This window comes from Xiphophorus maculatus, chromosome 17, assembly GCF_002775205.1.
Source record: "Xiphophorus maculatus strain JP 163 A chromosome 17, X_maculatus-5.0-male, whole genome shotgun sequence".
In the NCBI taxonomy this organism is placed as follows: Eukaryota; Metazoa; Chordata; class Actinopteri; order Cyprinodontiformes; family Poeciliidae; genus Xiphophorus; species Xiphophorus maculatus.
This window is the reverse complement of record NC_036459.1, coordinates 5,062,360-5,076,871: the sequence shown is the minus strand read 5'-3', so window position 1 is coordinate 5,076,871 and position 14,512 is coordinate 5,062,360. Positions and strand designations below refer to the sequence as shown.

The 14,512-nt window shown below is 37.8% G+C and overlaps 1 protein-coding gene across 5 annotated transcripts in view; it reads right to left on the bottom strand.

Moving 5' to 3' along the window:
• Positions 1–12,596, bottom strand: part of LOC102218208 (collagen alpha-1(VII) chain-like) — a 67,527-nt gene extending 54,931 nt beyond the window's left edge. For 4 of the 5 annotated variants that reach the window (XM_023350283.1, XM_023350286.1, XM_023350287.1 and 1 more), the window contains exons 1-2: positions 8,230–8,354; positions 2,440–2,616 (exon numbers count right to left, since the gene is read on the bottom strand). In XM_023350283.1, coding sequence (XP_023206051.1) covers positions 2,440–2,515 — 76 coding nt within the window. In that variant the 5' untranslated portion in view covers positions 2,516–2,616; positions 8,230–8,354. Of the gene's footprint in view, positions 1–2,439; positions 2,617–8,229; positions 8,355–12,424 lie in introns of those variants that run through there. The other variant, XM_023350284.1, reaches the window with a different exon arrangement.
• Between the last annotated feature and the right edge of the window lie 1,916 nt (positions 12,597–14,512).

Sequence of the window (14,512 nt, the reverse complement as noted above, 5' to 3'; positions counted from 1 at the left end):
CCTTCTATTATCTCGCCTTCTTGCTTTGGCTGATGTCCCAGGATCCACAGGGGCTGACATATGTCCCCGCACCATGCCGATCCAACATTATATTCTCCCTTACACACCCATACATCTCATCAAGGCAGCAAATATCACAAGGAATCCAATTTTTGTGGCTTCTCTCGTGCTGAGCCAACATCTTTGCACACATTCTGGCTTTGGTTTATATTCAGCAACAGTACATTTATCACTAATGGGTTAAAAACCATTGATTAAATTTCAAAAACTACAACAATGCGCATCCATTTTATCCTTTGAGTTGAGTCTCATACAGTCAAGTCAGCCACGTTTTGCATACATAAGCAGCCAATCTATTCAGTTGGATACACTTTACACCCTGATTTTTTGCAGAAGCACATAAAACGTGGCGGATGCCCCGAGCAAGGAAGCAGCTGGGGGCTTGTGTTTGTCAGAAAAACCCAGACTGGGGTGGAAAACAAGATCAATTATCCAGAAGTTTGTCTGTCTGGGCTGGCAGGCAAGATCGACATGCCAAGGATGAGGACACAACACAAGCTGAGAAATTACAAGTGTTTTTCATTGAAGGTTATCTGTGCGGATATTTCAAAGGTTGTAACCCCATTGTTTTGTACCATCATTGATTTCAGCATTAGAGGTAGCTCAGTGGCTTCAGCATATATACAGCAGGACACTATCGCTTCAGGAAAAAAAACAAAAACCTTTAATGATGCACTACTGCATTCAGCACCAACAAATGCAAAAGAAGTAATTTGAATTTTTAAAGTGAAAACATCTTAAAAACTTGAAAGCCAACAAGGTCAGCATAAATACACAAGCTTTAATGCAAACAAAAACAGGAATTGACAAAAGAAGTCAAAATTTTGTCCACAGAATGAAAGCACTAAATAATAAAAAGCACAAATGTTAGTTGGATAAACAGAAAATAACTTTCTAATGCTAATTTCAGTGTCATGCCACTATGTTCAAATGCTCCTTGAATACTTTTGATACAATCCGTTTATTGTTGTTATGCGACACTGTTATTTACCGTTCTCTTTCTGTCCTTTCCCTGTTACATCCAGGCTTCATACAAAAGTACAATTTTTAATAAAAGACATCCCTGTATGTGTAATTTATAAAAACTTTAGCAGTGGCATGAAAAAGTGCTTTCCACCATACAGGTTTCTACTGTTTTTTGATTTTTTGTCACACTTAGCTGTGAAAATATCTGACATAGAAAACCAAAGGAACTACAAAATGCGGCTTTCAGATGATACTTTCTTTAATTAAAGTGAGAAAAGCCACCCAGACCAACCTGACCCTATCTGAGAATGTAAAAAATGTCCAGGAGATACCAAAGTTTTCTCCAGCTGTATAGAGCAAAATAGTACCCATTTCTGTGCATTGCAGAACTGCTGTTGGAAAAAAAAAAGATTTATACATATCCCTGAGAAGAATAACAATTTGGCTTTTGGGAACTATTACATGTGAAGGAGCATCTTCATTTACGTTATTAATACCTTCCCATAGTTCTTTATGCATCACTTTTAGGGATGTACAAATATTTCCATCGATATTGAAATTTGGCATAAACATAGCTGCAATTGCCAATAACCGATATTGTTTATATTTTATACGTTTCACTACCCTTTGACACCTTGATAAAAAACAAGCACTCCGCTGAATTTTCCACTGCTTTTCTGCTTCAGTTACACTACCAACCATCTTGCACTGCATCACAATCACATGACCAAACAAATATCACACGACAAACCTTCTGCCCTACCTCTCCAGAAACAAATAGCAACAAGATGGAAATAAATATCAGCTGTTAATATCAGCCCAGTTGTATTTATCGAACCAACACGGTATGTTAATAAATGACTAATATTGGCAGATACCAATGTTTTTGCCGATACGTCTTGCATTCCTTAACACTTTCTACAAATCATATTACCAAACTTGCGATTTGCTAACTGACCTTTTAATGACATCCAATAGCACTTGAGGCAAACTTTCTGTATCTAGAGGATGTATTTGACAAACTTGCAGAAAGAAGATGTATACTGCACAGGAGGCTAGAAGATGTTTAGTCTGTTAAGAAACTGCAGTTGGTTTAGTGTCTACACCTTGTACTGATCACATGAGGAGATGTAATGAAAGGGCACTCGCACGCTGTGCTCATTGAGAAGAATAGCATTCATTGGCTCAAGTACCCGACACATATATCTTACCAAAAAATCCATAGTCATCTATCCAATTGCTAAATAAGTTGGTATAATATAGTTATAGCCTAAGAACATAAAAAAGGGGTCATTTAAAATACAAGTTTCCGGAAAACGTTTTGAACTCTTCAAAATTATAAAAAGTAGAAATATCTGATGCAGTAAATTGTGTCGTGGTGTTCCGATCAGGTATTTAAATGTCATCCCTTACCTTCAGCTTGGGCTGCCACCCTTTGATGAGTGAGTGAAAAGCATAACAGAAAGATCCAAACAGATGAGTGCGCCATGCTCGTCTTCTCCTCGTTTCCTCCTTCAGTCACCTGCTTCTCCTTTCCAGCTCTTCGCAAACTCCACTTCACAATCAATTACAACGCCTCCATGCTCCTATCTGAAAGTACACAAGATGAACAGGGAGTGACAAAGTAATTAAGGACCCTCTAACATAAAACAACCCCAGACATTTTTTACATTTGTAAATGTCTTATAATTATCATGCAAAAGTCCTATTCAAGACTGTTTTCCTTCAATTCTGATACAGTCTTCTCGACAGATATTTATATATTTACTGTAGAGGTACTAAACAAAACTTGCAGAATCTTTAGATATTTATAATGTGCAGTTTAGGGTCTTGAACTCTTGCTGGCCTCAATCACTTCCCTGTAAACAGTTTTACAACCTACTCCCTGAGGCCAGAGAGAACAAAACATCAAACCGTTTTTAAGTTGTCTAATAGAAACTTGCAAGAGGTCACAAATAAACACAGAACATCTAAAACACTGACTGTAATCTGCTTCAGTTAATTTCAGTGTTCATGATTTATCAATGAGAGAGACTTGGTAAAAATGGCCTCCACTGGACAGTTGTCTAAACCAACTCTCCAAAATATCCAAATGATCTTTGATTCAAGACTTTTGTGGAAGTAGTCTGTGGACTGAAAATTCAAAAGCATGACTTTAAACTGTGCATTAAACTAATACCATGAAATAACAGGACATCATTTGGGCAATATATGTGATAGCGCGATGAGCTGGAATAATTTTCAGCACTTGGCGGACTTGTCAATCATGAATTATGCTCTCTACAAGAAAAACAAAGTTTGCGACACCAACTCTGGTGCACTTAATTTATGAAACAGAACATTGATCCAAAGCACATTAGGAAGACTACCTAAATGGTTGGGTAGATCATTTCAAAAACTGCCATGTCATTACCTTAAACAAACTTTTCATGCTAAAAAAGGTCTTAAAAAACTTCCAATGTAGCTTCAAAGAAGAGTGGGCCAAAATTTCCCCACTGTTATGTAAAAGACTTATTGCCAATTATCACAAATTATAGCAGTTGTTGTTGCCAAGGGTGGAACATCTAGTTTTAGAATAAGGGGATAATTATGTTTTCATTTTGAGCCAAGTTGACTTGAATAGGTTCTTTCCATCCATCCATCATCTAAATTTGCTTTTTGTTACAGGGTCAAAGGAGAGTTAGTGCCAGTCTCCTATAATGCATAAAATTATTTTAAAGTTTTGTTTTATTTTCTATTTTATTCAGGTTGTCATACATTGTATGATATGTAATCATCTGAAACATTTAAGTTTGACAAAAAGGCAAACACACCAGAAATATACTCCTTTAACTGCACTATACTGTAGCTTCATATTTTTTAAATTAATATATGAAAAACAAAAAATAAGTTTGACGTACATTTCAGGAAAGTAATTACTACAGATCTTTTAACTCTCAAGCTGCTTCTGTCAGGATTTTCATTGAATTTTTTTGGTTGCTTCCTAAAAATATGACTTCCAGATATTGCTTTACTGTAATAGCCAGAAAAAGAGTGAAAAAAACAAAACAAAAAAAAGTTCAAACAAAACAACAAACTTTCAGGAAGCAAAGAAAACCTGTGCATCAAAAATAATTACAGAATTTGGAAATATTGGCAGCCTTTCAACATTTTTAATTTAATTTAATTTCAGAGTCCGCCGCCTTTAATTTAATTACCGTTTACTTACAGTGGAATAGCCAGACAAATATTTGAAAGGATTAATTACAGAAACCAGAATCATTTGAAAATCAATGGCATAAAGTAAAAGCTTTAAAAATTTAAAGACTGGAAGTTGGCCGTGGGATTCAGATCTATGCTTCTCTAAAAAAAAAAAAAAGGGGGTTATCCATTCATTCATCAATCCTGATTGGCATGACCACGATGTTTTCCAACAAGCAGTAGAAAACAGACAGCAATGGTATTAAAAACCCGAGGCATGAAACATTGTACCTACACTTATAAATTTGTGGAGTTTTTTCTGGGCTAAAATGGTGCCAAGGCATGTTTCTATAAATGCAGCACACAATAAATGCTTGGGTTGAGCAATGTCTAAAAATCCCTCTGTGTTAGAAATTTATTTTGAAGGGTATTGTTCTACTTTAGTTTGCAAATTCAGGTCAAGCATCGTGCTAATTTATCAACAAAATAGTTTAATGAATAACATTCACATAAGCAAATGCAATCAGCATCTAATCATTAAATCTTTAGTCAGTACAGCACACTTGCCAAGACCTCACACAGCACTAATGACTTGTTAAAACCCATACTGAATGAGCTTACCATTAACGAGAAGGAAAAAAAAAAAAAACTCCTTTTAAAACTCTGAACTGATCAAGAGAATTCCTGCTGGTATGTTTTACGTTTGGTTGCTAATTCCCACATACCTTGCAAACATGTGGATGTGAGTTACAGCAGCATGTGTAAATGACTAACATCAAAATGAGCTCTGCCTTCACTCAGCAACATAAAAACATTTTTTAAAAGTTTACTTGAGCCTGAAAGAGTCACAACCCATCTATCAAGCCAATAGGCTTCATAAACTTCCACCAGAGAGCACTTCAGTGGTAAATCTATATGATTACAGCATTAAAAAAAAACCAAACAAAAAAATAACAAAGAAAAATGTGAAATCATTTGAATTCCAGAAAATGCCTCCATGTGATTTGACCATCTGGTCTGACTAGGCTAGAATGGCTGAAGGCTGAATAGTTTATAACTACTGCAGATGGAAGTGAGAACTGGGAGGGCATGAACAGCCAAGGAACTTCACTTTCCCTCTCACATACCAATGCAGATCTAAGATCTGTCTCTGCATGCATCACTTTAGTGTTATACTGCAGGCAGGACAAACTCATGTCATTATAAATGGCAGGTAGGGGATTACTTTCTGTGTGCCGTGTCAGCAAGCAGAATCTTTTAGCCTTAGACTGGTTTTAGTTTAAGGAAACATTTTCTAAGTGTATTTTAACTGACAAAAATTTCCTAAAACAAACAGCTACAGAAACTACAATAAAAAAAAAAAGATACAAGATGTTTAGAGTACTTTAGTGTTTAAAATTTATTATTCAAACACCGTTAAGTTGTGGAGACAAATTCCAAGATCTTACCATAAAACCAAACTTAATTTTTATGGACAAAGTTGACTACAATGTTTTTCAGCCAACAAACCGCAAAAGCGTGATGTCCATCACCACAGATTAAGCTATGCATTCCTGAGCATATCTGTACTGTTTAGCTGACAAAACTGAAAAGACTGGACCCATGATTGTGAAGTACCCCAGATTGAAGTAGTATTCAGCGCTAGCAGCCATGTCTTGAAGATGTCAACAGAACCAAAACAGTAAACATCAAAGATGACATTCAGAAGTTACTGAATCAGAAACCCCATACTTTACAATTATGCATCGACAACCTAAACACAGAGTTTTTTTTTTGTCCTGAGAATGCAGACATGAACATGCTCCAGTTCAATAAAACAGATTTGAACTGGATAATCAAACTCACAAGACCACTTCAGCAACTCCATGAGATTAAAAGTTTTGTTTATTGTCCAACTGCTGGCAGGACAGTCATAACCTCCTCCTGAACATTTTTAAAATACACTACAGAAAAAACACACCCTGAGAATTTGAGAATGATGGTTGGACAACACTTTCTGATCCAATCTATGATCCTCTTCCTTTCCGCTTCTCTTTCATGAGCTGTGACTGCATCACAATGCCAAGAGTTGGCATTTCAAGGTTAATCTTGTTCATTTCTGGCACCAGAGTAATCTTTAATTACTTCAGGGACCCCTGCTACCGGGATCGACTGATCAATTTGAAGCAATGAACAAAGCAAATTTCTCCTATTGAGTCTTAAAGCTGAAAGAAAAATGCACCTCTTTAGATATGAAAATAATGCTGTTAGGTTAAATTAGACTAAAAACAGATTTTCAGATATGACGTTGACAGTGGTTACATTCATGTAAACTTTACAGCCGAAACCTTTGAGCCGCTCCTTTAAAGCAATGAGTTGATGTGTTTCAGTGACTTCCCTAGCCAAAGGCATATGAAGTCAATCTCCCAGCAATGCAGACCGTTTCTATTATTGGCTGCCAACTGGTGCAAAAAATATTGTTCATGAAATCTCTCCAGTGGCATTACTGGTTAAGATACTTGTCAGTATCTTAACACTTTAAGTATATTAATGTTTATTACTACTTACAAGCAAAACAGCAGATTTGGGAAATATAAACAAACAGAGCAATGTTTAGCCTCTTAGCTTAAAATGTTAGCATGTTGACAAGTGTAAAGAAATTTGGAAAATGCATGTTTGCAGTCTGGTCATAAATCAAACAACAAACAGAATTAGAAAGATTGTGTTGTGGTAATTCATTCATTGTAGATCTATTTTCTACGAAATATACTGCAGTAAGTCTAGCGGTTATTTAAGTGTTAACCAGATTGTTCCTCCAAATACCTAACTTATGACCAGCATGGATGTCAGACATCACCACTGCTCATAGCAACAATGCCTCAAGACATTCCTGCACTGTCTATAATCATAAGTCAAATAAAGAGACAGATGTCCTCAATGATCCCATTGTGACTACATCCTGCTCGCTTACCATGCTGGTTTCACAAGGATTTTTCTGCTTTGTCAGAGAGAAAGTGCATTTATTGTGTTTGTGGCTTTTAGTTCATCGCTTTTCCATGTGGATTAAGTAATGTTACAAAATGAGGTTTACCACCCCTAGCCTTTATTCCCACCCCTCCCCTCTTATTTCCTATCTCAATTTCTCACACACACTCACACATACACACTTCACATGCCTGCAAGTCTAACTGCATGTCAGCTATTTCTACATAATGGCATTTTCCACCTCACCACTTCACAGGATGGATTATCCCCGTAGGTGGGAAACTGGTGACAGTGAAGAGACACACACATGCACACACACCACTCTGAAGCTACTGCATACATTGGCAGATGTCTTTGGTGCAACACATCAGATCTACAGCTGGTTCACATGCCAACAAATACAGGCACACACTTTGATAAGACTTACAAGTTGCAGATTTTTGTCAAAGTAACAATTTGCATTTGAACTCAACCAACCAACCCTGGTAAGTCTATGCACAGACATAAAATACCCCCCCCCATTTACCCTACATATAGTTTCATCTTCTGTCATTGCTCTCACCAACAACTTGATGTGCTCTTGCTATTCATGATGCACTACAGTTGACACGACTGCATAATGCATCTTCTCCTTTAAGCCTGTGTTAAATTTGAATGGGTAGATGCACAACCAAAGGCAAATGCACATGTGGACTGGGTAACAGCCCGACACAGGAGACTGATGTACAAATCTTAAAAAGATAGTAATTTCCACTAATCGTTTTATCTTTATTACAGACAAGGAGAAAGGTAGGAGCACATTACGGTCCCTGGCCTTTAGAGGCATTACTTATTTTGACAGAAATGTACCTTTTCTGTTCTTTAAAGACAGAAATGTACCTTTATAGAGCAACAAAAAAACCTCAAAATCAGAGTTGCTTGCATAAATTCAGAGGTTCAGTCTGCAAGGGTTTTGTGATGTTGAAATGTATAACTACTCTGACATAGTATATCAAAGAGCGGTCAAATTATTGGGTTTTACATGTAACCCTAGAATGGGCTACAGCTTTTTCCACTTACCAAGGAAGACATTATCCTTTCTGTTAAAAACAAACAAAAACCAAGATAAAAATGTATCCAAGACTGTATCCTTTGCTATATAGATGATTAAGAGAGAATAAAGGGGTACATCCATATGTATCAGAGCAACAGAAGGTTTATGTGTTGGAGTAAATGAATGAGTTTCACTGAAGAGAAAAGTTAGTGAAAAAAGGGGTGGAGGTAAAGCTGCAGCAACCTGTTGGATCCAAGAGAGCTCAAATAACAGAGAAGGCTAGAAGACAATTTACATAGAGGAGGAAATTGGTTCCAATTGTGGATAAGCAATGACACTACATGTTGCATCATGAAATGCATGAATGCAAAAATAAACTGCAAAGCTCAAACATATTGATGCAACCAGTTGAATTTGTGGTTAAAAAAAAATCCATCAAAACCTGTTTGCAAAACTCACTTGAATGAATGTTTAACATGTTGGCACAAGCAACCAAGATTTCAGAACCCCAGGCTACTTTTTTCCCCTGCATTTCAATTCACAGGAGTTTGTTTTTTTTTAGATAAATATAAAAGTAAAAGATGAATCACTGTTTGACTATATAAAAAAGAAAAATCATATACCCCACCTTTGCAGAGCACTTTAATTTCATAATGAACATTGAATCGGCACAACAGACATAAAATGTGAAAGTGTATCAAAGGTCTACTTTTATTCTTTATATCATGCACTCAGCATTTGTATGCTCATATATAAAATGGCTCGCAGAGCAAATAGTGACCCAGAAGAGTAAAGGGAAAGAAGAGGATAAATCTGTCATGTTTTACAAGCTGTTGGTGGTTTTACTTGCACGTGTGGGTATGTGTTTTTTTTTTTACATGTTTAGGGGCATTGGGTCATTTTTAATGATGGACCTGAGGAATGTGGTGACCCATTTAATAGGGCTTCTCCAGCTGTCAGCGCTGACATGTTGTAAATCTGCACACGCAACCAGGGGGCGTGGCTTGCTGATGAGAAGATTCAGAGAGCCCTTAGTAAAAGGGGACAATACATCTGATTACGCCACTTCAGTTTTTTCTGAATGGGTGAGTATTCACTGTAGAATCGTTCATTTCAGGTTTGATCATTTTTTTTACCATCCCTTTTCTTTCAGATGGTTCTGAAGCTAAGCCATCATCAAAAGCCCAATGCCTTCGTACATCTCAAATTGTGTTCAAGAGTGGTTGTGTCTGAGGGTGCTGTGGTGGCGCAGGGGAAAAGCACTGGAAAGCAGCCCAAGCTGAAGGTATTGGATGTTCTACCTTCTTGCATAAAACACCAAAATGATCTCCAAAATCTCTGAGAAATGCAGCAGGACGGCCCAACGCACCACAAGCAAACCCAGACATGGGGAGCTAGTAAGTCTGAATGAGAGATGGCATTCCAACGCAAGAAAAAGGTGTAGTAAATTTGTCTGGCTTCAGGGCCGTCTGTGTATTCTCACTGCCCCGCTGCCGACCCTGACCACATGTTCGGCACATCAATCAGGACAACTCTCCCTAAAAGAGGTCACAGAGTTTGAGCAAAAATGTAGTAAAATGGGCTCCGTGCATGAGGAGAAATATCTACATATTACTGATCTAACTGAAAAGCTAGATCAGCAGAAATCCAGCTTGCTTACATTTTGTAAACGTAAGAGTGTAGTGTGTGAATTTATAGAGTTATTAGTTAGACAGAGTGCTTGTGAGTGTCCATACATTCACAAGATTTACCAAATATGTTGTCGGAAAAAGCAACATAATATTTTTCTATAAAACACACCAAAATTGATTAGAGTGGGATTTAAATAAAATTTTCACCAAAATAACTACCACTACACTGCTGATGATGTAGAACAGGGGTGTCAAACTCCAGTCCTCAAGGGCCGCTGTCCTGCAACTTTTAGATGTGCCTCTGCCACACCACAGCTGAATAGAATAATTAGGTCATTAAGGCTCTGGAGAACTTATCTACACAAGGAGGAGGTAATTAAGCCATTTCATTCCAGTGTTTTGTACCTGTGGCACATCTAAGAACTGCAGGACAGTGGCCCTTGAGGATTGGAGTTTGACACCTGTGATGTAGAAGGAAAGCAGTTAAAATGGCTCAATGAGAAACTAAATTAGAGAAAAACCATGAAGCAACTACACTTTCTGTTATGTGGAGGCAAAATTATCAATCATAATGGACATGGAGGAACAGAAATATGAGGGCCGGTCAGTGAGGAGTTAACCTACAGCTGACTGCATGTGGACTGATTCTATCTATTAGTTTATTAAACTAATGATCCTCTGGGAGCATATATGGGAGATTAAAGGTGGAATGTGTTCAATACAAATATTGCAATCTAAATAATGGGCCCAATCACAGAGACCAACCATTGGAAAAATGTGAGTTTTTTAACAACAAGGAAAATTAGTGGGGAAATCACAGGATGAGAAGGACATGAAGTGTGGCAGAGCGACAAGTTCCAGTCAAGATCAACGAAAACCAGGGAGCTCATATACCAAAGTGGGAGTGGAAAATTACACTGGATGCAGGATTCTGTTGAAGTTGAGTGCTGAGCAGGAAAACTGAGGGAAGCAGACTAATTAACAAAACACAAAGGAATGTTAACTAAGCACAAAGGAGAACAAGATTGACACTAGAGAATCAAAACTCAAGAAGTAGTAAGAAGCCAAACATGAGAACTAACATGACTTAACTACAATAAAGAACAGAGAAGGAAAAACCCAAATGACAACCAAGAACTCAGGATCAATCACCCTCTTCAGTGCTCCATTACTGGCCATGCCACTGATGTTTGAAATATAAGTACATGTTATTACAATAAACTACTTGTATGGTTTTCTAAGAGATTGTCCATTCAGCATGTCTGCCTTCTGGCAACTGTTCAAAAAAGCTCCTACTTCTAATTTGATCAAACAGGCACATCTTTTATTTCTCCTCCTTTTTCCCCATTTTGGCTTCACTGGGTCCATCAGGTTATGAATCACAATCAAACATTACATAAGCTGCTGCTTGCTCAGCTCTAATTGTCCAATTTCTCTCAAATTATGTTGAACTCTAGCTCTGACTGGAAATTAAGAGTTATCCCTTAAATGGTGTCTTGTAGGATGTGTGGGAAAATGATTACAGTCTTATTGGCTCATTCTAAAACAGGAGCCAGACCTTGATCGCTCTCTTTACAGCACTTCGCTATTCTTCTCTCCAAATCGGGACATATCACCTCCTGCTGCAGTGTGACATCTGCCTCAGAGGCTTGTTTTCCCATGCCGCCATTTCATTAGCTTCCTGCTTCCTTTTGTGTGGCGTTAATGCAATTGTTGACAGTGTGACAGCATGAGACGGGTGTCAGACAGATTTGATGCTGGTATCAGTTTTTATTTAATGCCGTCATGTTTGGGTTTCACACCGGGGATGCGGGAAGCCTCTCTGCGGCTTGAGGCTATTACAGTTGTGATCCACATCCATAAAGCATAAAAACTGGGCAGAGTGCCCACCGTTGTCAGCTACAAAAGGTCTCCTCTGTGCCAGTGCTTTTAGCACTTCAAACATACGTAGAAACATATGTGCCCTCTTAGAGCTCAAGTGCTTAAACGCAGCATATGCCACAGTTTGACACAGAATGTGGGGAGAAAAAAAAAACTAAAGCTGAGAAATATGTATATGCAAGCAGCACAAGAATGACTTAGTGGTTACAGAAAATCTCTCCTGATGTATGTTGATTTTATTAACCCTGACTCTTTTTGACTAAGAGTGAGAAGGCAGCCGTCATGGCAACAGAAGAAAGCAGCGGGTGCAGCATCGTATCTGTTACTTTTCAGGAGGATGAGCTGCAGCAGAGCAGGCGGTGATACACCACCCGTCTGAGCTGGAATAATTTGAAGAAATGCAAAAACTGTTTTCTGCTTGATCGGCCCTGATCGATGACTGGGTTGCCAGAAAAGTGAAAAGAAAAATGTGATTATTTTCTGGTCCGTGAATGCACCATACACTTTTCAGGGTGGTTGCTGTTAGTACCTAAGAAAGACTCCAATCAAACTATTTTTATAGTGTGACCATATACAGGCCTTTCATACAAGGATCCGCTCCAAAATAGCTTGATTCATTACAATTCTGGGACGAATTAAATAATTTTTCTGAACATTTATTTTTGTATTTGCTGAAGTTATCTTTGTCTGTTGTGATATGTTGTGTCACCTGTGTCTTGTTCCAGTTGTCAAGGCTCTGTAAATATTCCAATGTTGATGATGACAGAGGAAAAGAATTTCAACTTCAGTCCAGATGATGAAGCCAGAGGGCGTAGCGGCTCATCTCGATGACAGAACCGTTTCACACATTTCACTTGTTCCGCTTTCTCTCTTCATCGGACCTGTTATTAAAGGAAGAAGATTAAACATTGTGGGTGAAAAGACAGAAAACTTATAAAAGCCAATTTAGAAATATATGGTAAACTTATAACTGTGCAATTACTGCTGTTGGCAGCTTAGTATGTTAGAGAGGTCAAACTCAGTTTATAGACATCTTTGTTTCTGTTTTGCCCAAGGTTTCACCCAGAATGAGTCTCAACTTGTCTGAAAAGTGCCTTGAGGGCACTTTTGATTGCCTGAGCCTGTGCACCTATCCACCATAACAATTATTACCAGATTATGTGCTCAACCATGCAACAGAATCTCCTATATGATGTCACTTTGATATTTGCCTTGCAGTTACAAAAACTGATCAGAAATCAGAAAGAACACCAATTTCCGTGAAGTAGAATAAACATTACACTCATATTTTCTTACAAATTAAAAATACACAAATTTGACATATTAAACAAATATAGTTCAAACAATGGCTCTCAAAAGTCCTCTAATTCATAAAAAAAACCTACATGTGTGATTTCACTATACTAAGATGCCTCAAAAGTTATTTACACAGAACCACCTTTCGCTGTGATTACAGCTTGAAGAATTTTAGTGTACGTCACTACCAGCTTTGCACATCTAAAGACTCTGGGTCAAAATGCTTACACTGCAAAAAACCTCCTTTCCTTTAATAATCTATTAATATCTGTTTCCATAAGCTCTGTTTGCTTAAGAGTATATGAAATTTTAAAGCTTACAGTGACTGACTTCAGCCTTAATAGAACATCAGATCACTATGCGAGTGTGTTTGGCTGACTGATGGAGGAGCTGCATTTAGATTTATAGTGCAGAGAACTTTGTGGAATGTGCTTGTGTTGTGGAATGTTACACAGTAGATAATGACATACAAATACACACGCGCAAACACACCCCACACGCGCACAGGCAGAGACAAGTCTGCTAAGAGCAGGTCACCGGAGCTCAGCAGCAGTACTCAATGGGATGGAAAATTGCTGAAGGGCGAAGTGTGACTATAAAAGCGGTTACTTTATGTGCATAATGCACAAATGGCCACATAATAAATTTGCAAAAGTAATGTTTGCGAATAAACATGACAGCTAGCAGAGACGCCGTTTAATAAATGGTGTTGCACAACATCCAAAACAATGATGAAAATTGATTCACAAAAAATAAACACTGATTAAACATGAACATTTGAGACAGCATTTTTGGTATGTATATTCTGTCGTACACTGTAATGTAGCACTGCTCTGCTCTCTGGTGAAACAGTGTGTGTACAATGCTTTGCTATATTCCACTTTCAACGACAATGGTCTCAGTTTTCCTGATATTTATAAGCTCAGCATGGACCAGTTTAAATCCATAACTATTTGTGCTGATATAATGAACTCATTGCTCCATCTTCCCAACATTTCTAAAGAAATATCTAAACCAAGGCTGAACTCACACTCTGTCTCCAGATGAGCTAAGCAGAAACTCAAGGCACACCATTTTCTTGTTTCTCTACAAAAATTCAGTAGGCTGCTAAACTTGACCAAAAATAAAAAAAAATCTAATTTTTCAGACATAAATACCTGTGCAGCGTTTATGTCAAATGTGCTATTGAAAAAAAAAAAACAACCTTAACTTTAAGCTCATCCACTGAATTCAACCAGCAAATGGTTAATACGTATCAAAATTCATAAGAGCAGAAACATATGGTGGAGACGAAGGATTACAAAGATGGAACACCTGGCAGTTTTCACAACCTGTCATGTAACCTTTGTCGGCATAATCCACCTCCGTCTCTCCCCCCTCTGTTACAGTATAATGGCCTCTTTTGACTTTTCTCCCCCATTGTGTGTGCCCTTTGAAATGTCCATCTTTGGTTTGATTTAATATGCATAACAGCATTAGGGCACAAGGACAGCAATTTGTA